General features: G+C 41.0%; 1 protein-coding gene across 1 annotated transcript in view; it reads left to right on the top strand.

The window, feature by feature from the left end:
• Positions 1-27,105, top strand: part of met (MET proto-oncogene, receptor tyrosine kinase) — an 80,153-nt gene that overhangs the window by 48,379 nt on the left and 4,669 nt on the right. Inside the window, exons 11-20 of the mRNA XM_062421478.1 lie at positions 5,682-5,891; positions 9,164-9,313; positions 14,903-15,056; positions 15,943-16,077; positions 17,671-17,931; positions 22,373-22,453; positions 24,678-24,859; positions 25,417-25,526; positions 25,782-25,947; positions 26,054-26,190. Of these exons, the coding sequence (XP_062277462.1) occupies positions 5,682-5,891; positions 9,164-9,313; positions 14,903-15,056; positions 15,943-16,077; positions 17,671-17,931; positions 22,373-22,453; positions 24,678-24,859; positions 25,417-25,526; positions 25,782-25,947; positions 26,054-26,190 (1,586 nt within the window). The remainder of the gene's footprint in view (positions 1-5,681; positions 5,892-9,163; positions 9,314-14,902; positions 15,057-15,942; positions 16,078-17,670; positions 17,932-22,372; positions 22,454-24,677; positions 24,860-25,416; positions 25,527-25,781; positions 25,948-26,053; positions 26,191-27,105) is intronic.

The raw sequence follows: 27,105 nt of genomic DNA, 5'->3' as shown, positions 1-27,105 counted from the left end.
TGTGTGTGATATCGACTCAAGGACACATCTGCCTTTGTAGCCCAGAAGATAAACACACATTATCATTGGCTGTTACCAGAGTGCAAATATCAACATTGATCTGTCAGTGCACGGCCAAACGAGTCTGGTTTGTTCTAAGTGCACCTGTGTAGAGGAATATTACTACTAATAATAATGTGGGTTATAACTGGCACTAATGTGGGTTATAACTGGCACTAATGTGGGTTATAACTGGCACTAATGTGGGTTATAAATAGCATGAATGTGGGTTATAACTGGCACTAATATGGGTTATAATTGGCACTAATGTGGGTTATAACTGGCACTAATGTGGGTTATAACTGGCACTAATATGGGTTATAACTGGCACTAATGTGGGTTATAACTGGCAATAATGTGAGTTATAACTGGCACTAATATAGTTATAACTGGTACTAATGTGGGTTATAACTGGCACTAATGTGGGTTATAACTGTCACTAATGTGGGTTATAACTGGCACTAATATGGGTTATAACTGGCACTAATGTGGGTTATAACTGGTACTAATGTGGGTTATAACTGGTACTAATGTGGGTTATAACTGGCACTAATGTAGGTTATAACTGGCACTAATGTGGGTTATAAATAGCACTAATGTAGGTTATAACTGGCACTAATGTGGGTTATAACTGGCACTAATGTAGGTTATAACTGGCACTAATGTGGGTTATAACTGGCACTAATGTGGGTTATAACTGGCACTAATGTAGGTTATAACTGGCACTAATATGGGTTATAACTGGCACAAATGTGGGTTATAACTGGCACTAATGTAGGTTATAACTGGCACTAATGTAGGTTATAACTGGCACTAATGTGGGTTATAACTGGCACTAATGTGGGTTATAACTGGCACTAATGTGGGTTATAACGGGCTATAAATCTAAATTTGTCACTGGCAATAAATGGAAATGAATCTAGGAGTTGAGGCAGAGGCATGTATATAGATAACATCACCGTAATTCAAAAGAGACAAGAAGACAGCCCCAATTATCCACTTCTTACTTAAAATTATAAAATTAGTTGTTTTTTTCTGTACACATATCGAATGTGTTGTCGCAGCTTGCTGACAGGTTGTATCAATGTGAAATTTAAAAGTATTTTTTTGATCCGGCCAGATACCAAGATAGTTATGCTTTGAGACTCTCTAAATACTGCGTCCATTTAGGGTAATATGCTAATTATTGTCCACAATATCCATGGCTCTAGATGATAGCATATATTTAGTGTTGTTTTAATTCAAAACTAGTTTCAGATTAAAAAGTGCATCTTACAATTTGTCAAAGGCCTGTTGTAGGTTTTCAGTGCAGTATCAACTAAGCAGGAGAGAACTGTATCATCTGCATAAAGATGCACATTAAAATAATATATAAATTGTGAACAAGATATTGAACCTTGTGGAAACCCCTATGACAGTGGTAAAAATACAGAATGGTCATTTACCCAAGATCATGCATTGCTGTCTATGAAATAGGTAATCCTGAGACTATTTAGGGGACTTAAAATCCAGACCAATAGCACATGACCTCTTCCCTTTGTCAACAGCAGATACAGTATCATGAATTAATGACCAGATTGCCTACCTCGGAAACCAGATTGGCTGTGTTGACATTACACAGAATTTCTTGAGAGGAATGATTTGAGCTTATTATTAACTAATGTCTCCAGGAGTTAGGCAAGACAGGACAGATTGGAAACTGGCCATTGGTGATTAAGATTAACTTTTTTCACCACCCTTGCAGGAAAACTTCACTAGAGATAGAAAGATTAGACATATCTTTAATTTGTCCAACAATAAACGAGGCACAGACATTTTAAAGTTGCAATACCCAACATTCAGCCACTAGATGTCACATTTTAGCACCAGCGTCGCAGTGCAAATCACGCCATTTATGCAATAAAGTTGGGGGGAGGGGGGGTAAACTCACAAAACTCAGATTAAACTGTCAAACTAGACAATGCTGATCAAATACGGATCAAGATTCGGTCACTGCATAGCCTATTTCTCACCCCAAATGTTTTCAGAAACATATTTTAGTGAACCGTTTAGCTGTAATTTGAGAAAGTTTGCGATAAGACCACCATCTTGGGAATGGTTGCAGAGGACATGGAGGGTCTCACATGCACTAACATGCACGCATGGCCGGATCGGCTTCCAAAACAAAGAACAGAGAAGCTCAGATAACAACACACACACACAGGGAGTGTGACTTAATTCTCTGCTCTGGTCACCATCACTCCACTATATCTTTACACAGTTTGCTGACATCTAGTGAGGCTGAATATCGTTTGTTTATTGCAACTTTTTAAAAAGAAGGATCTAGTTTATTCTCTTCAGTTGCTTTCCTGCAGTCAATTGCTCGAAGTGCGTCCTTAACAACAGAGGGAGTAAAAGCCTGTAGGGGTGAACTGAGGGCTTAATTCTTAGAGCTGAGTCTGAGTACATCATATCAAACAGATTTGCGGCATTAGCAAAATGTGTGTTTTTAAAGCGTGGCAAATCTGTTATGTCTTATTTTTTGAGCAGTCATTAAACGTAACATGAGATTGAATAGATGTGGAGGATTTGTTTTTATTCACAAGTACTGCTTTCGAGAATTTTGAAGTATTTGTAGAGGTGCTAGAGATTAATCCTGTGTAATAATGACCTGCTGCTTTTCTGAGGGGAGGATGTTACTTCACTGCCTTTGTTCCACTGGTATGGTATCGCTTTGTCTCTTGCCTTAAACTTCGCCTTCTTTATCACTAACATTGATATTTGCTTTGTGTAATGAATAAATAAGAAAACACACCCTCCTTTTTATCACAGCGTCATCTTTAACCACAGAAACTTTTAAGCTTAATTCTGGAGTCTAGACATAAATTAAAAGTGACAACTGGGATCCAAAAATTTAAATGGGGATAACAGATTATTTTATAATCACAATTTGTTTTTACCTCTTTAGTGCTTCTGTAATTTTTGTCAGAGTCAGATCAGCAACAGCTTTCCTATTAGTCTCCACGTTTATTTCTCATACCCTTTTTAGTCTGTGTCTATTGACGTCGTGTTTCTGGGAATGCTGCCCCATGCAGATCTGTATCCCAGCACCTATTTGAATGCTTTATTTTTCCTTACAAGAAACACTCTCCCCAAATTTTCTCCCACTTTCTGTTTGTAAAACTGTATGGCTCAGTGACTTCACTTTTTACGACACTGTGTTTCCAGCTCTTTGCTGCTGTTGAGTTTCAAGCCTTCATCAACACATGTCTGGGAATTCTGGGTCTTTTTAAATCTATAAGAGAAAATAAGAGTAAGATAAGCCGCATTTTACCTGTTGGCGGACTATGTTCTAATTTTAAACAATAATTGCTGTTTACTTAAACTTATTAACCAAATCTATGAATGATTTACACCAACTGTTTCTTTCCAACAATCCAGTTTAGGCCTACAGCATGTAGTTCAGTCAGGAGAAAATAAAGAAAATCCAGAATAATTTATTATAAAAGATATGGAAAAAAAGATTTGACAGCATATGCTACAATGACAGCAAATATAGGGAGCTTAAAGGACCAGTTTGTAAAATTTAGTAGCATCTAGTGGTGCAGATTGCATCCAAGTTAATGATTCATGCTAATTGTTCAGGTGTAGAAGATGCATGATTGGAGGAAGTGAAACTTTGCTGACTTTAGAAACCCCACCAGTTAACAAAAGCTAGTGAGACATTGTTGAAAATCCCCGAACAAATACTAAATTTATGTCCCGACTTACCAAATAGAGTTCAATTCATTCTTGTCACCCAGATCAGCTGACCATTACTCATTAATCTCCTCTCCTAGACCACCAACCAGCCTGCTACCACAAAACTCACTGAGCTTTATTTTTTACCTCTATTGATTCTCCACATTTCCATTTACAACCATGTATGTTGTTCTGTACAGATGTAGACGTATGCCTCGCTCAATAAACTCTATTCCCATGTGGTTTCAGTTTTTCCCCCTGCCTAACATTAGAGGGACTTCTGATTGGCCGGGGGAAGCTGCTTTGAGCCAAAGTAAATCTTAAAGCCAAAGTCAACTAAGTTTGAGAACGTTTCTGACTAATCATTTAAAAAGCTACTTAACTACTTGCTGGTATGCAGCTGGGGATGTTTAGCACACAGCTTGCATTTGATTGGTGCTTACTTGACCTCTACCATACTTCCTCCTTTGCACAGGTTCACAGTGGATTTCGGTTATATGAGTCTCTGGATCTGTGCCACCCGAAAAATGCACGCTGCAATTCCCTTTATAACTGCACATGGTATAAAAGAAAAATTACACAAAACAAAATGAGCAAGAGATGCGCTTCTTGAGCAGCTAATAAAAGCGCCCCCCCCCAAAAAAAAACATTCACATTCATATAAGGTTTAGATATTTGCTATGAAAACACAGAAGGCGCCAACTTCAGAGTCTCTATCCCCTATAGATGCCTCCATTCACTGGAAACAAGATGAAACTTTTCCATGCCTCAATAAAAAGGACTTAGCGTCTTAGGTGTTACTATTTTCCGTGCTTTCTGTCTCTCACTAAGGGGTCTTAATGAGCACAATAGCAGTGAGACCTACCTGGGCTGGATCCAGCGTGGAATAAAAAGCTCTGTTTTGCCCTCAGGCCACATGTGTAAACACCTCAGCATCTGAAAAAAAAGATGGTGTCTCATATAATGTGCCGAGTATAAAAGAAGCTGCCAAATTGAGGATTACTGCATAGTTGTACTGTACCAATGAATAAAGACCTGGAGGGGGCTGCTTTTACTCGGAGTACAAGGGAAGTTAAATATTTAGTGTTTGCCTCACCTCAAAGGAACCAAAATGTCCTGAAGAACATTACAATATGCAAAAACAATTTTTAGTCTTCACTGCTTCACAGGCTTACCTTTAGATTTAGGATTGGGTTTATGTAAAGTACACATTAGCCTTAAGGTAAGGTTTTGCTGGGAAAGGACTAGCTCAAACAAGGTGTCGACCCTGTGGAGTCAAAAGCTGGCAATCAGGGAGGTCTGATAGACAATAATTGTTGAAATATGTGGATAACAGAGAGGATTTTCAGGCTGTATCTAATGCACATGAAAAGTGACTAAAAATAGTTGTGTAAAGAATGAGAAAAAGAGGATTTATAGAAGAATTTAAAACCTTCACATAGTTGGCCGATTGCTGCGTGATTGTCAGTTTCAAATAGATATTTTCAGAAGTATGATGCATGCATATCACAACAACATTAAAGCTTTTCTTGCAAAGTAGAAAATCACATTCAGAAGAAGAAAGGTTTTTCTTACGTTAGCTGCAGCACCTATAGGTGATCACGCCTCCTTCAGTTGTGCTCTGACCAGATTGCTATCCAACTGCTCTCCAAAACATGCAAAACGTGTGCCAACATCATTTCCCAATAAGAACGTTTTAAAACCTACACTTTAACGACAAGTGCTCTTTAACATCCCACTGATTGGAACAATAGTGAACATGAGTAAAAGCAGACCAGTAGGCTCAATCAAGCTCAAAAGAGTCCAATAAAAACAATCCTAATGTTTTTGTGTGTATTAAAAAAGCAGCTCTTATTTCTACCGAACCTGCAGCTTATAGATGTTCTATATTTTCAACCTGTATGTTTTTGTTTGTCCTCCAGAGTTGTGTGTACGGGGAGAACCGGACATCCATCCAATGCACCACGCCATCTCTGGCCAAACTGGCCCTGCCGCCGCCAGTGGTCACCAAGGTGGCGTTTGTTCTGGACGGCTACTCCACAGATCAGTGGGATCTGATCTACGTGGAAGACCCCCTTTTCCAGGATCCCAAGCTTACCTCCAAGGATAACAAAAGCATTGTGGAGCTAAAGGTGAGAGAGGCTTCTACAGTAAACTAACTCAACGTCTGTCTTCTACTGTTTTCTTTCGTTCACTCTAATATTTAAAACTGATTCCAGACTCTCTCAGCTTCAAACTACAAAAAGGCAGATGTCTGGTATGAATCAGCAAAGGTCAGAGATCTGCTACAGATTGAAGAAGATTGAGATATTTTCAATTTTTGCTAAAGAGTCTTTTTTTTAAGAGGACTCAAAGTCATGTTTAATACTTTATAAAGCAGCAAGAGCAGGACAGGAGCAGAAATGCTAACATCCCTGCAGCACCTCAGCAATTATCCAACACTGCTGCAGGTCTGCAGAGTTTCACTTGTTGTGTTTGATTAATAAAAGGAAACTCCACAGATTTGTAAACAATGAGCATTTTTATTTGAATTCAGAGCCTTGTTTAAATAACTCTATCGCACGAGATGAAACTGCAGTGAACCAAGCCGATGTTCATTCTGCACTTTTCCTCCCGATCCAAACACACACGTTCACACGTACAGCCATCCATGGCCCAGGTCAAACTGGGAAGGAAACAATACAGAAAGAAAAACAGGAAGTGGAGTCTGTTTCCCATCGTTTACACCCCCACCTCAACCTTCCCATCCCTCCACCACTGCTATACCTCTCGATGTATTCTCTCAGTTGACTTGCATTGTTCTGGCTGCCGAGGTCAAAGCTCTTGACATATTAATGCTGCTTTTCAAACGGGCCACCAAAGTCCCCAGAGCCCGTTTTACAAACACAATGAAATACATATTTCTCCTCGTTTCTTTCTTTCGTTTTTTTTTTGTTGACTGCAGCTCGATGGGTTGTGGCAGCTGTGCCGAAACGCTCGCAGGGGATCATGGCTGTTTCTTACTCTTTTTTTTTTTTTTTTCTCCCTTCTTTCACTCTTTTTTCCCAGACGTGACCTTGGCCCTGTTGCTAAATCCACCACCAACCCAACCTCTATCCCCCCTTTATCCCTTCCCTTCAGCCGAGACAAGCCCCCAGTCTTTACCCAGGGGGGATGGTACCAGGCATCGTACCGAAACCAGCCACATTTAACGCCATCTGATAACCATGCCCTGCAATGGCCTCCACAAAAGGGGCGAATGCTAGGCTCATTTAGCGCCATCTGATAACTTCAGCCCCAGAATGGCTGCTTATAACAGTCGCATCAAGGAATATTTAGCTCTGACTGACTGCTTCACACCAGCATGGCAGCACATAAAGGAGTGTTGGCTTTGGCTTGGGGCCAGGCTGTTATCACCAGCGATCGCTTCACGGGAGACTCAGAAGCATTTCATGTATAATAACCATCGTAGCAGTTTATTTAGAGTGACTGATATTACCGTGACGGCTTTTTAACAACCTTATTGACTCTCCTCTGCAGTGTGTGTAGAGTACTGTCACGCCGAGAACCAGGAAACCCACCGAATAAGGATTGCATTGGATGATTTTGTTTCCAAGTGTTGTCTTTCTGTGTGTCCTAATTGCACGCAAGCGGGTGAATTAGTGGTTTATGTTGCTGTGCTTGTAGACTGCCTGTGTGTGTGTGTGTGTGTGTGTGTGTGTGAGTGAGAGAGAGAGAGAGAAAGAGTGAGCGTAGGAACAGGTGCAAGCCTCCACTCTGTGTCAAATTGGAAAATCCCAAGCTGTCACGCAACGAATCTGATCATTCTCTTTATTGCCTTGTGCTCAAACAAGTCTGAGTGTGTGTGTGTGTGTGTGTGTGTGTGTCCTTGTGTGTGTGTGTGTGTGTGTGAAAGAGAGAGAGACGGAAGGAGCAAAAATGAAGAACAAGTCTGAAAAGTGGAAAACAAATGAAGAGACAGAAGAGCAAATTAGACTGCGTCGTTCTTTCACGGCTTCCCGTCAAACAGCACACGCTCACTAACTCACTTACACACACTCACATGGATAATAGCTGTGTGGGCTTCCAGTCAGATCTCCGGGGGGGGGGGGGGTTTGTCATCCCACTGAGGGTCACAAGACCAGAATAAGCCGCTCTGTCTTACTCAGAGCGAGACGTGCTCAAATTATATTCAGTCCTTTCGATCAGTATTAATCATGATGAACTCTGCCGAGAAGCAAGATGATGATTGAAATCTGCTGTTTCCAAATTCAAGTATATCCTAAATAAACCACCATGAGTTTGCAGCAACAACATGGTTCTGTCAATCATGTTCCTTTGTCACTTAACAGACTTTTAGACATCCTATAACTTGTGTACAGCTACAGAGCTAACTTTGAATCTTGTGTGAGAAAGTGTTTTAGGACTTCAAAACTGCAATGTGAAGTCTGCAATCCCTAAAAGAAGACAGCAGTGTGGCCTGTGATTACTTTATACCAAAGTACAGAGTCAGATTGTATTCCTAGGGGAGGCCTTGGGGCAGAGATTGACTTCGGGGACACATTCTCTGCCATCTCCACCAGCAGTAATCTTCCAACACTCTTTGTTGCATTATGTGAAGACTTGACGTGTCCACAATACATTTTGCTTCAGAACGAACTAAAGGGCCTTTTCAAGTTTGGATATAATTACCCTCACTTTTCCATCTTCCATCTTTGAATTGACTTTAAATGCAATTACGTCGGCAGGTTGTAATCAGTCTGAGCGCACCTTAACAACCTTAACGCCCCTCTTCATAACAGAGACTCAAGATTATCCAATGATATAAAAGCCTTTCTTTCTGTTTTTCAAAGTCTCTCTTTTTTGTTACTATACGTCCACCACAGCTCAACAGGGAGACACTGTCCGAGGAAACTCAAAGAGGGCTGTAACTGTGGAAGATATCCCCTTTATTTGACTAACTCGGACAGCTGAAGCTTCATATTATCCTCAGATAAACTTTTAAATGTTGCCCAAAATGAAGACTGTGGATCTTCTAATGCTGAGTGTGAACAGGAGGAATAGCTAAACCTGTTTCAGTGTCACATGGACACCTGACAGACTTGAAAATGTGTAAAACTATCCTTTTACGGCCACTATTGTAGTGATTTTTTGTGTTTATTTCCAAATTGCACATATAGTTTGGTTAGGCTGAAATTGAAGTTTTCAGTTTGTTGTCATCTTCTTTTTTTCTGTGTTGCATCTGCTGTCTGGTTGCTGTGAACCTTTGACCCTTGACCTTAACTATAAGTGCTTGATCCAGAATTTGTAGTTTTGTTCATTGTGCTTTTTCTGTCTTTCCTCCCAACTTCCTTCCTCTCCCTACTATTCTCCCCATCTTCTTTCACACCCTCTCCCCCCCCCCCCCCCCCCCTCCCTACTGCAGGGCGACCGGATGGACAGGGAAGCCATGAAATGTCAGGTTCTGACTGTTTCCAACCACAGCTGTGAGAGTCTGATTCTTATTGGAAACACTCTGGAGTGCACCGTTCCCACCGAGCTGAATGCCGCCACTGCCAAGGAGCTGCAGGTGGAGGTGAGGCACACCTGCAACTGCACACAGACAACAAGAAACACATAAAATTTGCATTTCAGTTTGCATTGAGAACAGAGAAGGCTATTGTGTTTTGTTATTCTTAAGAAGCATGTATGATATTTAAGGTCAGGTCTTTTGTTTTTCTTTATTTAAGCTCAATGATAGATATATAGATGAGATGCATACAGCCCTTCATAAATCAACATGCAGATTCATATACAGGTGCACAGTACTTACATCTGCTTATATATACATACCCACACACACACACACACACACACACACCCACACACACACCACCTCTCCATACCTCGTGCAACAGTTGGTAAACAAAGACGCTCTCAGTAATTAAGCCTTTTGTTTATAGAGACACCCAGCTCTCTGCAAATACACATCCACACCCACACACACCCACACACACACACACACACACACACACACACGCACGCTCACTCGTAAATCCTCTCCCACTCCACTCAATAGAAGTCTTGTTCTAGCTTGTCTGCATGTTGACAGCAGAGGAAAGCTTCACAGTGTGCGTTTGAAGTGATGCATTGATGGCAGTGCAGGGAGTGTGTGTGTGTGTGTGTGTGTGTGTGTGTGTGAGGGTGTGTGAAACTGTTAATTATGGGAGCTACAGATTAATATCATTTGCGGATGGCTTCGTAACACTTGTCAAGAACAAACTGTCCTCTTTTCCAAGAACAAATGGTGTTAGATAAATATAGTTGTAAAGACTTTTTACGAGGTTTGTTAACTAATTAACACCACATAAGAAAAAAAAACTGTATTAACAAATCACATGACTAATTCTTGCCCCAAAAAAAATAACAATTACAATATGTTGCAATCAGCTTGTTTCTAATTTACTGGAAAGTGTAATTTTCTTTAAATCAGTGCACATTTCCCAACAAAATGACACTCATTTCATATCCTACCGGCATTATTCCCTTTTTTATGAAAAAAAAAAATTTAATGTAAAGGCTCAATGTGACTCATTAAGGAAGGGGTGTCAAACTCATTTTAGTTTAAGGGCAACATACAACCCAATTTGATCTCAGGTGGGCCAAACCAGTAAAACCATTGCATAATAACCTATAATAATAAATATTATAACTATACTATAATAAACTATCTATTTACAAATGAAATATGAGTGTAATTTCAACAATCTCAGCCTTCACAAGTGCATCAATAAGCTACTAACTGAACTGTTTTATAGATGCTCATCAAAAAAAAAGGCTTGTTCACATTAGATAAATTGTCCCAAACATGCAATAAAGTTTTGGAACAAGGACTAACCAATTTGGGGTTACCCTGGTAAGAGATACGGATAAAATGTGTCCAAGCCCACCGAGGTAAATGTATCTTTTAAATCTGAGTCACATTGCAAGTCAGTTATCTCATATCATCTCAGTGTGAATAGCATTAGAGGTGTATTTTATTGAAAAACTGGAATTACCTTTCTGTAATTTTCATACTTTGCAAAGTTATCCAGAGGGCCGAAGTGGAGCCCTTGGCGGGCCAATTCTGGTCCACGGGCCATATGTTTGACACCTCTGCATTGAGGTGTTTTTTTGTTTTTTTTAGCAGTGATTGCAATAAATGTGACACTTCCTATCATCCTAACCGCAGTTTTTTGGTGTGTAAACAGTTATATATATATTTTTTAGGACAAGTTGATACAGTGCAGTTATGTGAAATGATCAGTTATTATCACTGAGGGAATTTCTGCCATAAAATGCATCAGAGCCACCGTCTTGCCTCGTAGCAACAATACAACACACAGTGGTGACAGATGGACAGAATGTGCAGACATTGAATTTGACTTTGTTATAAATGGATTACATTTGACTTAACTTTTCTCTATTTCTAATGACTGACAACTAACACAAAGTAAAGTCAAACTTCACTGTACGAGCTCCCAGAAGGCAGTGCAGGATCACTCTGCCATCGTCCATATTGAGCTTCTCATTCGGCGCTCTGGGAAATTCATGGAAAACACCACATTCCTGCAGCGTTCCAGATCATTTACAGGAAACTTCAATAACTCTCCTGTCCTTATGTAGTCCCTTATAAAAAGCAGCTCAGGGAGAATTTATTACACAGTGTGTTGAGTGAAAGGGCTCCGCATCCAGCTGTCTTGTTACTTGAATATAAGTCAAGCATCCCTAGAGTCGTGAGAAGGAGGGACGTTACAGTATGGAAATACCAGAAGAAACCCCTCACACTGTCTCATTAATGATAAAACCTTTTAAATAGGAAAGACGACATTTAGGTTTCTTTCCTGAACTCCTCCTAAATATTCGGAGTCCTTTTTTTTTCAGGATTAAAGAGTCACTTAACATCCTCTGGAAATGTTGTTTTTGCTTTGCATGACATCACTATTAGAGGTGTTTACAGGTGCAATGAAGCACACTTTTGACCACATCTAACCTCACACTCATCAATGATGCTGAGTGTGATCAGAGCTGTGAAAGTCTCAACCAAAGCAGATGCTTGGAAACGTAATGTGGCGTTACTCATCCAGATCCACAAAAGGACTGTGCGGTTTTTGCTGCTGCTAAACTGCTCAATCAGCCTCTTTTTGTATATAAATAAACATCATTGTAAATAACGTCTTATTCTACAAAGACTAGCTCAAATTGCCACACACAGTTAGGGTTGAATTATTGCCGTCTTCAGAGAGTTGGTGTTAACTGCATGCACGCACACTTGTAAGGCTTGCATGATATTGAATGATATCAAGGTTGAAATCTTTAGTCTGGCATTATGCAGGGTGGAGGTGGGGAGAGGAGGAGGGGAGGGTGCTATCAGGTTCATCTCTGACTTTCAGCAATGAAATAAAAATGTTGTGACAGCTCTGGTGGAGCTCAGGATTCACTCGTAAAAAGCTGCTTTATTACAAACATTCCCAATGAATAAACCTGGAATCTGGGTGTAACAGCTCACCTGGCAGAGAAGTGGCAGAAAAGGGGAAGATTCATTACCTTCAGATCCTGTTCAATCCAGGGTTAATGAAGTTACTGCTGCTGCTGCTGCTGTGCCACTTGAGTAAATGTCCACAGCCTCTTTCTCAGTATGAAGATGCACTTTTGTTTTGAGCTGCTGTGTGATGCTGCAGCCAGCTGTGGGCAGCAAACAGAACAGTACTGATGTTTTTTTATTATTATTATAAGATTCAAACATTAAGCTCACACATTTCAGACCTGCAGTCATATTAATAGCTTTATTTTGACCTTTGACATGTCAGTATATTATGTTATTGGTGCAAAATACTAGTCAGTAAAAGAAGAAAAATACAAGAAAGTTGGTTTGAGATAAAAACACTCTCTGCAGTTTTCATTGTGGGCCAATCTGCGTGCTGAAATGTGGAGAGAAAAGCCTGAAACTCTAAAATTGCTCCACTTTACCCAAACAGATGCAAAACAAGGGCAAATTGCACTGTGTTTGTGTGTGTATGGGTGTGTGTGTGTGTGCCAGCATTTCCTTAGTGCAAAAAAAAAATGACCTTTTAAACAACTGTGCAAAAGCTGCACAAATCACTTTGCTATTAACGAGCACAATCCATTCTTTGTGGATTCAGCGCTTTAGAGTTATAAAAGTTTACCAGCTTTTGTTTTTGGATTTATTTTAATTGTTTGGTGTATTTTGATTCTTTCCTCATGATAAATGCCCAAAATACACACACCCTAACTACATAGCAACATTTTCAGCAGCTTAAATTGAGTTTGACAGAAGAAAATCTGTCATTGATCTTAAACATAAACAGTGAATATCGGATTTTGGACTCGAGAAAGCTTAGCCTTCCAGAGAAACATTTTGAACCAAACTCCATCATAGAGGAAGTAGAAAGGCCATAACTACATTTCTACACTTAAATTACATCAAAGACCAATGCAGCTATATAATACTACTCATGTTTTCAATAAGAGGCTGACTGTCCCTTTCCTTCGACGAGATAAAACCCTCACTTTTTCTGCTCTTTCTATGCTATCTGATCTTCGAGTTCTTGCTCAATTTCAAGGTGTTGTGAAAATACATTCCTGAGAAATGTAGGAAATCAAACTGAAGAAGAGATATGTGAGGCACGTTGAGGGGAAAGAGATCGACTAAATAACTCTGCAGGTGCTGCGATATACACTGTTGATGCTCGTACAGATACGTGTTGCTATAATATAACTCATATTTTCTATTCTGTGAGCTTTTAATAACATTTAGCATCCCTCCCAACATCCCAGTGGGATATGAAAGAAATGTCAAGCCTTTATGATACACACTGACATTAGATGCTGCGCTCCGGATGTCCTCGTGTCCTTAAAGATAATATCTAGTCGTCACCTTCTAGTGAAACAGTGATGCGCTCCAGACCAGACGCTATCAGCCTCATCGCTGTTGACCTGTGAACTGGCCTTCAGGGGAAAGACTGTATCTCTGGGGAGGGTCAGCCAATATCCCTTAGCTCCATAAACCTACACACACACGCACACAAATATATCCCTTACCTCCAGACATGCCCAGACAGTCTTATTTATACACACACACACACACACACATATACACACGCACACACACACTGTCCCATCTGCAGCAGTAGAAACCTCATTTCAACTAAACCTAATAATGGAAGAAGCAATATCACTGATGTAATCGGCCTCTAGACCGTGGCAGCAGACATATGTGTGTGTGTGTGTGCATGTGTGTGTGTGTGTGTGTGCATGTGTGTGTGTGTGTGTGCATGGTTATTGCATACCATATGTCTGAATGCCAGTTTCATGCCCTTTAAATATGTATGTACAGTATGTGCCATGTGTGACGCAGTGTTTGTGTCATGTGTGTATATCAAGCATCTATAGTGCTTTTCTGTACAGATGAGGACAGTAACACATTTTTTGGGTTCTGTAGTACAATTTATGAGACAGAAAGTACAAGTTAAGACAATTTAATCTAAACTTAAAGTCCCTTTGCAGTCAAAAACATGCTTTTTTGCTTATTATTCCTTTAGTGGGAGGTTTGAGCTTATACATCCTAAAACATGTCTGGAGGGGATCTTTATATTAAATCATCATATTAATATTGGATGTTGGATTTCTAACTTCCTGTTGTCTTCAACCCAAAAACAGAAAGACATTAGACGACCCCTATAGAGCTGATTCAAGCATTTTCTGCAGCCATATTCCTCCTGCGTGTCTCTGTGACTTTTTGCCTTCGGTCTCGTCTTCAGCAAGACCAAGAATGAGATCATTTTTTAACAATCTTTGGCCGCCTTTTCTGTATGTTGAGGATCGTTTTTGCTACTGCACTGTCATAAAACTTGTGGCCTTTTGTACAGGTCCCACACTGCTCACCCAGTAAATATTTGAACCCTGTCAAAATCTATTAAAGTTAAAAGTGCGGAGTCAAAACAACGACTAAACATCGACACCTCACTACTGAATCTGTGCCAGCTGTTCAGTATGCTGTACCTGACCTCTGACCTCACCATGGATGAAAAAGGAAGCTCATTAGTAATTATTATTGTTATTAACATTTACTTCTTTCACTCTGTTCCCCTTCCCTCCCTCCCTCCCTCCCTTCACGTCTTTTTAGTGGCGCCAGGCGGACACCATCAGACATCTGGGCAAGGTGACGCTGGCTCAGGAGCAGGACTACACAGGCCTTATCGTAGGCTGCGTGTTAGTCACCTTGCTGCTGCTGCTGCTGGGAACGCTGCTCATGTGGAGGAGGAACAAACACATCGATGGTAAGAGCAGTGATGTATCAGGTTACAGTTCACTTCTACTGCTGCGACATACAGTACTGAATTCAAAAGCCCAGATTACACATCTGCTGTGAAATATTATGCCAGTCAGGCTTTTGACCTGTTTCACAGCAACTAGATTTTTTAAAGGAATAATTGTGAATTGACTGCAATTAAGATATTTAGCCTTAAGAAAGTCACAAAGAGACAAATACAAAGAAAAAATACACCAAAAATAATAAAATATGCAAAGAAATCAAAATGAAAATTGACATAAAACACAGGAAAATGAACATACCTATAAGGCACATACAGTATACAGACATTATACCTGTCATATATACTGTATGCATGTAGTGAAACCCTTGTATTAGTTATAAGTCAGTTATAGTTGCATTAAAAGTGAACTGATTTCTGGTGTTTAAGCCCTCACGTGTGTATTTTCTCGTGTGTGTGCATGTGTGTGTGTGCGTGTGTGTGTGCGTGTGTGTGGGTGTGTGTGTATGTGTGCATACTGGTAACCTGAGTTCAGTGACTCTGGGTTCAGTCTGCTGGGTCGTGTTTTTTTGCCTGGTGGGTTTTGATAGATTTGCGTGGGGTTGCACCGGTGGAGACGCTTTGCCTTTCTAAGTAATTCTAAGATCTCTCTCCCCCTCTCCTCTTCCTTCCTTCCTTCTCTCACTTCCCTCCCTCTCTCTCTCTCTCTCTGTCTATCATTTGTTTCCTCCTGCCCTCCTTCTCCTTCCTCTCTCACCATTCCTACAAATTTCTGCCTCTCTGTCCTTATCCCAATCTCTCTCTGTCCCTCCTTCTGTATCTCTCACTCCCTCATTTCCTCTCCTCCTCTCCTCACCTCACCCTATTCCCTCCCTCCCCCCTCTGTTTCCAGATATGTCTGAGGTGTGGTATGATGGCCGGGGTCACATCCAGCATCTGGACAGGCTGGCTAATGCAAGGAGCGTCAGCCCCACTAACGAAATGGTCTCCCACGAGTCAGTCGACTATAGAACAAACCTGCTGGAGGGTACGTCAACCAGATAAGCCCCCCCCACCACCACCACCACCACCACCACCCCCATGCCCCTACTTGACATATTCCTCCACTCATCCCGCCTTTTTTTTTTATTATATCTCCCGCATTCCCATCTACCTGCTTCCTTCCCTGTGGGGCTGAATGCTACGCAAGCTGTGCATGCCTTACATCATGTCCTCAACTAACAGCCGCAGCCTTGAAAGGATGAAAGGAGATTTTTTTTTTAAACATTTTTGCATTTTTCTTTAATTAAAAACATCTATTTACCTCAGTGTTACAACCTCCTGCCAACTCTGAAAAACAAAACAACGGGCATAACACACATAAAGTTGGAATCAGTAGATTCATAGATTTGCAAATCGGCTTAACTTTGCTCCTCCGTGCAGAAAAGAAGTTAACCTTTCCCCCAGGTCTTTCCTAATTCTCAAATATTTATACATTTTTTGCAGAATTAGAAGTTATCCACTGGTTGTTGTTTTGTACATCCATGGTTACGGAGCAAGCCTGAGCTGCTTTGTAGCTCATGCAGGATGACTTTTCACGGTGCTGATATGCCAAAACGTGCCTGGAATTGAGTTCGCTGAGAGCAGAATTTGTGGACCATGAAAACAGAACCATGAACTAAAGCAGGCGTAAAAATGTTTAAAAAAGCCTCGAAGAGCTGCAGAGTTCATGATTATTATCAAACAGTCTCTCTCAAATGTGCCATATGCATCATAAGTATGCCATGCTATTATAAAGATTGATTAATGACCTTACTTTAGCTCATTTGAAGAGATCAACCGCATATTTGAGCACTGCAGAGTCGTGTTTAGCTGCACACAGTCTTCTGTCACATCACTTCCTGTGAACACATATAAATCATCTCTGTTGGTTCAACTATGTGTCATATTTTATGTAATTTTAAACCCCTTTGTGACAGAAAAACACCAAATTTAACTGCGTTTAATTTGACATCGCTCAAGTGTCAGCATACAGACAAACTGCCCAGAGCACTCAGGTGATTTGGGGAGTCTCATGTCCTCACCACAGGCCAGTCTTCCCAAAACTTTGATGTAATCTTTTAAAAGTCACCTGTGGTTTTGGTTCCCTAAACTCAGATCCTGAGGGCATGGGAGGAGGAGGGAGGAGGGGGGGGGGGGCTCCTTGTGTTATGATCCTGAGTGTGATGGGCAAAGCAATTTTCCTGCTGCTAAAAAGTTGACTTGAGAGGCTTAAAATCTGAGAAGGTAGACTTACTAATAACGGACTAATGCTTGTCCTCAGGGAGAGTTGGGGTGCAGGATCAGTGGCTGATAGTCCATATATGAACTAATCACTTATGTCTGTCCTAACCTTCTGTTCTGGATATTTTAGATTCAAGATAGATAAGTTTGCATGTATGTTTCTTTTCGTTTCCTTCCTTTCCACTAACAGCAACAAAACAAACATCAGAAACTAGCCTCCATTACAGTGTCAAGTTCCTTTCTGCCTTTTGTAGTAGTAGTAGCCCTTCTATGATCATGTAACACAACTTGACCCCTGGAGGCCCCAAAACACAGTCGCTGCCCTTTTGACCCTTCTCCTTTTATTTTGCTCCTCCAGATCAGGGTACCGACAGGCCCGAGACGTGCAGGGGAGCCCCTCCCATCTACGGAGGCAACGGGGAGCTGTTGTCCCCCAGGCTCGGGGTACTGGGAGGTGGGATGGGTCACGGAATGGAGGGCGAGCTGGTGTCGCCCCTGCTGATGGTGCCGGTTCACATCGACCCATCCTGTCTCCACCCGGACCTGCTGACGGAGGTGCAGCATGTGGTGATCGCCAGGGAACAGCTGCTGCTTCACCTTAACCAAGTCATCGGAAGAGGTCAGTCACAGAAAAACAGCATCTTTACTGTTAGAATAGTTTCCAAAATATTACACATGAACAATGATTATCATGAAAATCCACCAGAGCTCTTTCAGTGGGATTTTTGGGGTTGATGAGACCTGCTGTTGCGTTTGATTCTCTACTGTTTTTTGTCTTTTTCTTGGACTGCTGATGTGCTGCTCATGCTTATTTTATAAAGTGGAATGTGTAAAATGCATAATTTCCTGCTCTTTTTCCCAGGAAAGACCTACTAAGTACAACAAAGCGGGTCATTTCCCATAGAAAAATAACACAAAACAGACATGCACAGTATTTGTATGAAAATGTCATGCATTAGGATCCAGCCAATACAAACTGCCATGATGATGCGAGTCGGTAATCAAATCGCCAGTGTAGCAGATGATCCTCAATTATCACTGAAGAATGCATTAAAGAGCCTTATTGAAGGGGTTTAAAGCCTTTTACAGCAGCATAAAAGGACACGTACAGTAAAAATGACAAATAATAGTGATTGCTAAATAACTCAATAAAGCATGAAAGGTTGTCCGACCAGCCGGTTTTCAGCTGAAACCACATATTGTATAATCACCGACGTGCACCGTTAATGTGTTTATGCGCTACGCTACGTATTCCCCCGGCTAATCCACGAACACACTCCTCCTCATCCACAGAGCTAAGAGCATCCTCCTCCATGTGTTTGTCCTGCATTTATCCTGTTGTTTCAGTATTATAAAGATAAATCTAAAGTTATTATTAGAAATATGTGGCTTGTTTATAGTAATTCATTCATTCATTCCCTTTTTACTATTCTTTTATATTATTGTAATATCAAGCATCTGCATAAAAGAAAAATATATGCAGAAAAAAAAGAGAATATTAATACAAAAAAAACCCACTGTGGATGATTCAGTAAATCAATAAAAAATAAAACTTTATTTATATAGCACCTTTCATACAGGTTAATGTAGTTCAAAGGGCTTCAGCTGATAATAAGACAGAAGAAATAACCAACATAAAGAAGAGGAATAAAAAATGATGAGGGAACAAAAACAAAGAAGAAATTACAAAGAAGAAAAAAAAGAAAAAAGGAAGATCATTGCATGCAAGAGAAAATAATGTTAAGAAAATTCAAATAAAGTAAAACAAATAAGAGAAAATAAAAAATTAAAGCTAAAAAATAAGAGAGAATTAGAGAAAACATTTATTAAAAGTGAAAAAAATAAGTTAAAATACATTTAAAAAAGTAAAAACTAGACTGAAACTTTAAAAAGAGATTAAAAGACAAAAGAAACAAATGAATAAAATCAATAAGAAGATAAAACTGGCTGAATAATATTATCAGTCATCAGTCAATTACATAAAATCTTTCAGGCTGTACTCAATAGTATTCTTAAAAAGAGACATTATTATTATTATTATAACATTATATTATAAAATACAATGCATGATGAAATGTAGCTGAACCTCAGATGTATGTAAAGCCATACTAAAAGTCGCCCACAAAGAGCTTCATCGCCCGCTTTGTCAAACCACAAATTTGACACGGAGACACAAAAAATCATATTGTGTAGTTTACGTAGGCTGCTCACAAACCCACAGATCAAATTCAACATCAACCCCCCCCCCAAAAAAAAACGCTCTATACCACAAAACCAGAGTCTTATCCCACTAAGGAAAAAAGCCTGGATTTTTTTTTTTTAATGTGGCGTAGGATGATTTTTTTCACAGCTACTATTCCCAGGGTCCATTGTTGGGAGTCGTAATTCAACACCCTCTGCCATCTGCAGGGACGTGATAGGAGAATGCCGCGCTCATTTTATTCTCGCACCCCTCCCAGTCTGGGGCAAGCCCTCATGTCTTAAAAAAGAGATATAATTCAATTAAATGAACAATAACTCAAGGGGGGTTTGGCATAGGCTATTAGGCTGCGTAGGGTATTAATGAATAAACCTCCATACTGGGTTACTTGTGTGGGGAGATTTAGTGTGAGGGCGATGGTAACTTTAGAGAGTCTGCATTAGCTGTTGAGGGTATGAAAACAGGCCAACTTAGAAGAGTCACATGTGCTTTGTTTTTAGACCCTGACCGATACATTAGCCGGCCGATATTATCAGCCCATATTGCCCTAACACTGATGAGGTGTTTGATAACCACATTTGAGGGATCACTGCAAAAAAGTATGGTTATGGGTATGGGGTAGTGACAAAGTTGGCAAGATGAGCAAGTCAAAAATATCTTTAAAAATAGTTTTAACCAAAAGTAAGACTGAATGCTCCTGAAAATGTCAAATGGTGTAACCACAAAAAAATGATAAATATTACATATTTTATCAACTATAGTGTTTTTAAGTGGACTTATACTAATAATTACTTCTTTCTTTCCTTCCTCCCTACCTCTTTTCCTTTCTCCCCCCCTCCCTCCCTCCTTCCTTCCTTCCTCCCTGCCTCCTTTCCTTCCTTCTTCCTCCCTTCCTTCCTTCCTCCCTCCTTTCCTTCCTTCATCCTCCCTCCCTTCCTTCATTACTCCTTTCCTTCCTTCTTCCTCCCTTCCTTCTACCTCCCTTCCTTCGTCCCTCCTTTCCTTCCTTCTTCATCCCTCCCTTCCTTCCTTCCTTCCTTCCTCCCTACCTCTTTTCCTTTCTCCCTCCCTCCCTCCTTCCTTCTTTCCTTCCTTCCCTCCTTTTCTTCCTTCCTTCCTTCCCTCCTTCCTTCCTTCCTCCCTGCCTCCTTTCCTTCTTCATCCCTCCCTCCCTTCCTTCCCCCCTACCTCTTTTCCTTTCTCCCTCCCTCCCTCCTTCCTTCTTTCCTTCCTTCCCTCCTTTTCTTCCTTCCTTCCTTCCCTCCTTCCTTCCTTCCTCCCTGCCTCCTTTCCTTCTTTCTTCCTCCCTTCCTTCCTTCCTTCCTTCCTTCCTTCCTTCCTTCCTCCCTCCTTTCCTTCCTTCTTCCTCCCTCCCTTCCTTCCTTGACTCGAGGACAACAGGAGGGATGAAATGTAATATTTAGAACAATTGTATTCCATTACCTTTATTTAATATAAAAGTTATAATGTAAGATCTTGCCAAACTAGTTGATTTGGTGTTTTATTGACAATTTACTGTTTTTAAGCAAGTTGAATTATTTGGTACAAAGTTTTTATGGTTACACCACTTAGACATTTTTACCATAATCCTCTAATATATTCTTTCTAAATGGATTAAAAGCAGAAATTTGATGCTGGATCCACAAAAAAAGAATGTGTGCAAGTTATTCATGCATTTATTTTCTAATTTTAACACCTTGTTTTCAAACTAATCAGCTGTTTTTCCGTGTGCCCAAAAAGCTGCAGAAGCTACATAAAATCACCTTGATTGATGCTTTTGCTCCAAACTTATTTTTATATGTAAACTTGCAGCCAGAAATATCAGATTGGTTGAACTGCTGTGATGTTGGTGCCAACTGGCATGATGCATGATCTCAATCATAGTGATCCTGTCAAGAAGAAGTTCTCGACAAGCCAAGATGTAGATGAAGCTTGCTGATTGCACAGAATAAAAAAAAATGACCCACAATGTATCCTTTCACTGCTGCCAGTTTTTACCATTTATGGTCAAGATTTCGAATCTGCGGTTTACTTACTGGTCTGTGAGTGCATTAAGCAGCAAGTCACAGAGGAGAGGATATCATCAGAACAAGATTCAAGTTTATTAGCCAAGCATGTTCACACATACGAGGAATTGGACTCCACTTTTCAGCAGCTCTCAACGTCCTTTCATGCAGTGCCAAAACAAACGTACGTGCTCTCGTAATGTTTCTTAGTCACGGTGAAATTCAGGTGCTCGGGCTTAAGTTTCGTCAATGATGCATCAAATTTGAAAGCAACAAAAGACGTGCCAGGTGTCTATTCTGCTTGGGTGTCGAGAGTTTTTTTTTTTTTTTTATTGCATTCAAAGTGCAAAAAACACTGTCAACATTTTCCAGCAAGGCTTATGAGTCAGGTGTTTATTTCATTATGGTTACAGGTGGCACAGGCCAATGTTACAAACCATTACAGCATAAAGTATCAACACCTTCAAAGGGGAGAAACTGGTGATAAATTGTGCTTTTATTGCTGCAGTAATGCCTTTAAACTGGCTGGTCTGGACTCGGGATAATTAAGAGTTAAAAAGCAAAAAAGCAAGAAACAGCTGATTGACATCTTGAAGTAGAAGCACCAGCTGATTCTTGCCAACTGTCATGGCCTCCATTATTCACCTTCTTTGCAACCAGATCTGGTTCTGACTGAAAGTAGTGCATCTTATATTACACTGTCTAAAAAATGGACTTCTTTCAGAGTCAGAGGGGTTTTTTTACATTATGTAAGGGTGAAAAAACAACATCATTTAGGCATTTTACAGGTTTGAACATGACTATTTTAACTAAGATGACTAATTGTGACTAATCCGTCGTGTTGCTGCCTGCAGGTCACTTTGGCTGCGTTTTCCACGGTACTCTGCTCGAGCCAGACGGGCAGAAGCAGCACTGCGCCGTCAAGTCTCTGAACCGTAAGTACAAAAATCACTTCACACGTATATTGGTCCAAAAAAAAACAAAAACCCAGAGAAATAAAAGAGGTGTTATTTTTCTCCTTAACTCACATCAGAGCAATGTGCTAAGCGTGAATTTTGTTTCCAAGCATGATCTTTTCTCTTTGCTGGACAACCGAAAGTGATTTTAATGGAGGAGTTTGGAGCCTAAAGTTGTTGAATGCTGAATTTCCATCTAGCAGAGTTTTTTTCCCTCCTTCTCTCTTTCTTTCCTCCACCTTCCTCCCTTCCTTCTTTCCTGTCCTCCCTTCCTCTTTTCCTTTCTCCCTCCCTCCCTCCTTCCTTCTTTCCTCCCTCCCTTCCTTCCTTCTTTTCTCCGTCCTTCCTTCCTTTCCTTCCTCCCTTCCTTCTTTCCTTTCCTCCCTTCCTTCATCCCTCCTTTCCTTCCTTCTTCCTCCCTTCCATCCTTCCTTCCTCCCTTCCATCCTTCCTTCTTCCTCCCTTCCTACCTTTAATTCCTCCCTTCCTTCTTTCCTTTCCTCCCTTCCTTCATCCCTCCTTTCCTTCCCTTTTCCCTACTTTCCTTCCTTCTTCCTCCCTTCCTCCCTCCCTACTTTCCTTCCTTCTTCCTCCCTCCCTCCCTCCCTCTCTCCCTCCTTTCCTTCCTTCTTCCTCCCTTCCTTCCTTCCTCCCTCCCTCCCTCCTTTCCTTCCTTCTTCCTCCCTTCCTCCCTCCTTCCTTCCTTCCTCCCTTCCATCCTTCCTTCTTCCTCCCTTCTTCCTTTCATTCCTCCCTTCCTTCTTTCCTTTCCTCCCTTCCTTCATCCCTCCTTTCCTTCCCTCCTTCCCTTTTCCCTACTTTCCTTCCTACTTCCTCCCTTCCTTCCTTCCTCCCTCCCTCCTTTCCTTCCTTCCTTCTTCCTCCCTTCCATCCTTTCTTCCTCCCTTCCATCCTTCCTTCTTCCTCCCTTCCTCCCTTCCCTCCTTGACTCGAGGGAAGGGAGGGTTAAAGCACACAATCTTGTAAAAATGTATTTCCTGTTGACTGCAAAGGGAAGGCACGTTTTAGTGTTGTTGTTGTTTTTTCATGACCTGAGGTTTAACTAAATGAACCTTTCCTCCTGAATAGATATTTTACTTTTCCACATAAAACATGGAGAAGTCCCTCGTTACTTGTTACAATTGAATCGTCCATACACACACATGCACACACACACATACACAAACTCAACACACTCTCTCCTTGTCCAAACATATTTACATCCAGCCCTATTTACATCATCTTACATCTGCTTAAATGCATACTTATTATATGATATCACGACACAGAAATAGCATTAAAGAGCTCATCTCATCAGAAGCCCTCAATCCCTTTATGGCTGAGTTGATGGTGATGAATGAGCGTCCAATTGTGAGGACGGCATTAGGGTCCCTCCTAATCATGTAACCTGTCACTTGGAACAGGAAGATTGATGTTTGGAGAGATACGGCGGAGAGATCCGTGCAGTCGCAACGAGCCGCCGACCGCAGCCTGCAGGGGTTTCATCCTCTGGGATTTGAACCTTTTTTTATTGAGTTTAGTGATTTCCCCAGCTGTCCTGACATTGTTTTGGCTTTCTTTTGTTATATTTTAGACCCTGACTCGATGCTTTTATCCTAATATAACCTATATTACCATGACAACTAGTTGAAAGACACATTCTTTATCCTGAAGATGATGAGTGAATCGTAGAGAACAGAATAATCCATCATGGTTTTTCCTCTTTAACTTTTAAATCCAGAGTATTAAAATCATACGTCATCTATCGCAATCTTCGGGGTCTAACCTCACTTGAAGGCTAATCAGCTGGTTTTCTAGAAGCCAAAAGGGTTTCCATCTCTAACCGGATTACAGCAGAGCCACTGAGGCTAAAGAGCGGGACATCAGAGGCACGGATGCAATTGGCAAATGGGAATTTGGAATGGGTCAGGTCTGGGTGAGGGTATTCAGAGAGGTGCTTTTTTCTTCCCCCTCCATTTCCATCATCATCCCTTTTCCCTAAAGGTAGACAAGGAATGACCTTTCCAGTGATGCCAGGACAGCAGAGTTGCTCGCTGACTTTTCAATATAAATAACCCACTTTTATAATTCATGCTGTTCAAAAACCAAATAGCAAAAATAGGGTCGTGTTTTTAGCTTCTTGAGGTTATAAACATGAATTATAGAAAAGGCATCATGAGTTTTTATGTTTTTGTTTCACAAGGCATCACCGACTTGGAAGAGGTGTCCCAGTTCCTGAAAGAAGGGATCATCATGAAGGACTTCAGTCACCCCAATGTCCTCTCGCTTCTCGGGATCTGCCTGCCGCCCGAGGGCTCGCCGCTGGTGGTTCTGCCCTACATGAAGCACGGAGACCTGCGGAACTTCATTAGGGATGAGGGACATGTAAGACCACACACATCCATCTATCTATCTGTATATTATCGATAGGGCTGGGCGATATGGGCAGAATCAAATATTACAATATTTTTGACCAAATACCTCAATATCGATGTTTTTACAATATTGTAGGGATGAGTATTGGTGCTTTTTGATAAATAATCATCAATAATGTGGATATATTGATAAAGTGGATAAAGGCAGATAATAGAACAGTCTGATTTGTATTGTAATGCAGCCTTTTAAAGCAGGAACAAACAACACTTATTCCATATCACGATAGTACAATATTCAAAATCTAAGACGATATCTATAAAATATCACGATATCGATATAATATCAATTTATTGTGGTGCCCTGACTATAGATTCATGCATGTTGTGAATTTCTGCATAAGCCCAGTACAAATATAGATATATATAGATACAGATACAGTACCATGCATGATGAAAGGAACCATATCTCTTTATAGTTTCATCAAGCATGACAGATTGAATACTTTAGGTAGTATTTGAAAGTAGGTTTTTTATTCTAGTCGTCTGATGGTTGTGTTTTTCATCCAGAATCCGACGGTGAAGGATCTGATGGGCTTCGGGCTGCAGGTGGCCAGAGGGATGGAGTATCTGGCAAGCAAGAAGTTCGTCCACAGAGATCTGGCTGCCAGGAACTGCATGTGAGTTCATATTTATTCATTCAACTTGGCAATATACACCGAGAAAATTACAGTGGATCTGACCATAATATGATTAAATATGACTGCAAAAAGAACAGAGGAGCATATTTCTGCATAATCTTAGAAAGGAAAACAGGAGAACGTTTTAAAAAGAAAAAGAGTTGGGGGTTTTTTTTAGTTGGAAGAATGAAGAGAGAGGCTGAATGAAAATATAAATCAATGCAGTAGAGATTAATCGTTCTTCGTCCCTCACAGGCTGGATGAGAGCTACATAGTGAAGGTGGCAGACTTCGGCCTGGCCAGAGACGTTTATGATAAAGAATATTACAGCGTCCACAACAAGAGCGGAGTCAAGCTGCCTGTGAAGTGGATGGCTCTGGAGAGTCTGCAGACGCACAAGTTCACCTCAAAATCGGACGTGGTGAGAACTCAGTCACATATCGAGCTCAATTATTCTGCAACAGTGTCAAGAGACAAATCCATATAACATGCAACAAGCTCATTAAAGTGTTTTTGTCCTTGTATAGTGGTCGTTTGGCGTGTTGCTATGGGAACTGATGACCCGTGGAGCGCCGCCTTACTCCGATGTGAACTCCTTCGACATCACAGTGTTCCTGCTGCAGGGGAGGAGGCTGCTGCAGCCCGAGTTCTGCCCCGATGCTCTGTAAGTACACACACACACACACACACACACACACACACACACACACACACTCACACTCACACGTATCTACACATATTTCTCAGCTGTCGTTCACCTCCTTTTAGCAAAGCCACGGCTCAGTTAGTGTGAGTGATATACCGTAGGGCTGCACTTGAATACATCACGGAGAGACAGATAGAGTCTGAAATCAGGAGGGTGCAGCAAAGGGGAAATAGGTGAAGGTGAACAGACTGTATAAGCAGTGGAAGTCATAAATAAAAACCACTCAACTTTAGACCATCTATCACCAACCTCAGCAGGAGTCCAAAACTTACTCACAGCTCCTCGGGTCTCAGCAGTGGAGCGAGACTTCTCATCACAGCCGTGGGTCAAATAAAAGTCACTTTTCTCGCTTTGACCGCCAAACGCAAAGTAAGTTTTAAATGGAAATCCAATACCGGTAGAGTATTTCTTTTTCTTTTTCGTTTTGTTTTGATTTGTTGCTAAGCGCTTATTGCCGTGGTGATTTGGAAAGGACTTCATCTTCATCCCTTCCTTCCTCCTTTACTTCCTTCTTCCTTCCTCCCTTCCTTCCTTCCTCCCTCTCCTTTCCTCCCTTCTTCCTTCCTCCCTTCCATCCTTCCTTCCTCCCTTTCTTCCTACCTTCCTTCTTTCCTTTCCTCCCTCCTTTCCTTCCTTCCTTCCTTCCTTCTTCCTCCCTTCCATCCTTCCTTCCTCCCTTCATTCCTTCTTCCTCCCTTCCTTCTTTCCTTTCCTCCCTCCTTTCCTTCCTTCCTCCCTCCTTTTCTTCCTTCTTCCTTACTCCCTTTCCTTCCTTCTTTCCTTTCCTCCCTCCCTTCCTTCCTTCTTCCTCCCTTCCTTCCTTGACTTGAGGATAACAGGAGGGTTAAATTGTTAATATAGCACATACACACA

Source organism: Scomber scombrus, chromosome 6 (assembly GCF_963691925.1).
Source record: "Scomber scombrus chromosome 6, fScoSco1.1, whole genome shotgun sequence".
In the NCBI taxonomy this organism is placed as follows: domain Eukaryota; kingdom Metazoa; phylum Chordata; class Actinopteri; order Scombriformes; family Scombridae; genus Scomber; species Scomber scombrus.
Note: the sequence above shows the minus strand (reverse complement) of the source record. Positions and strands in the feature narration are given on the sequence as shown.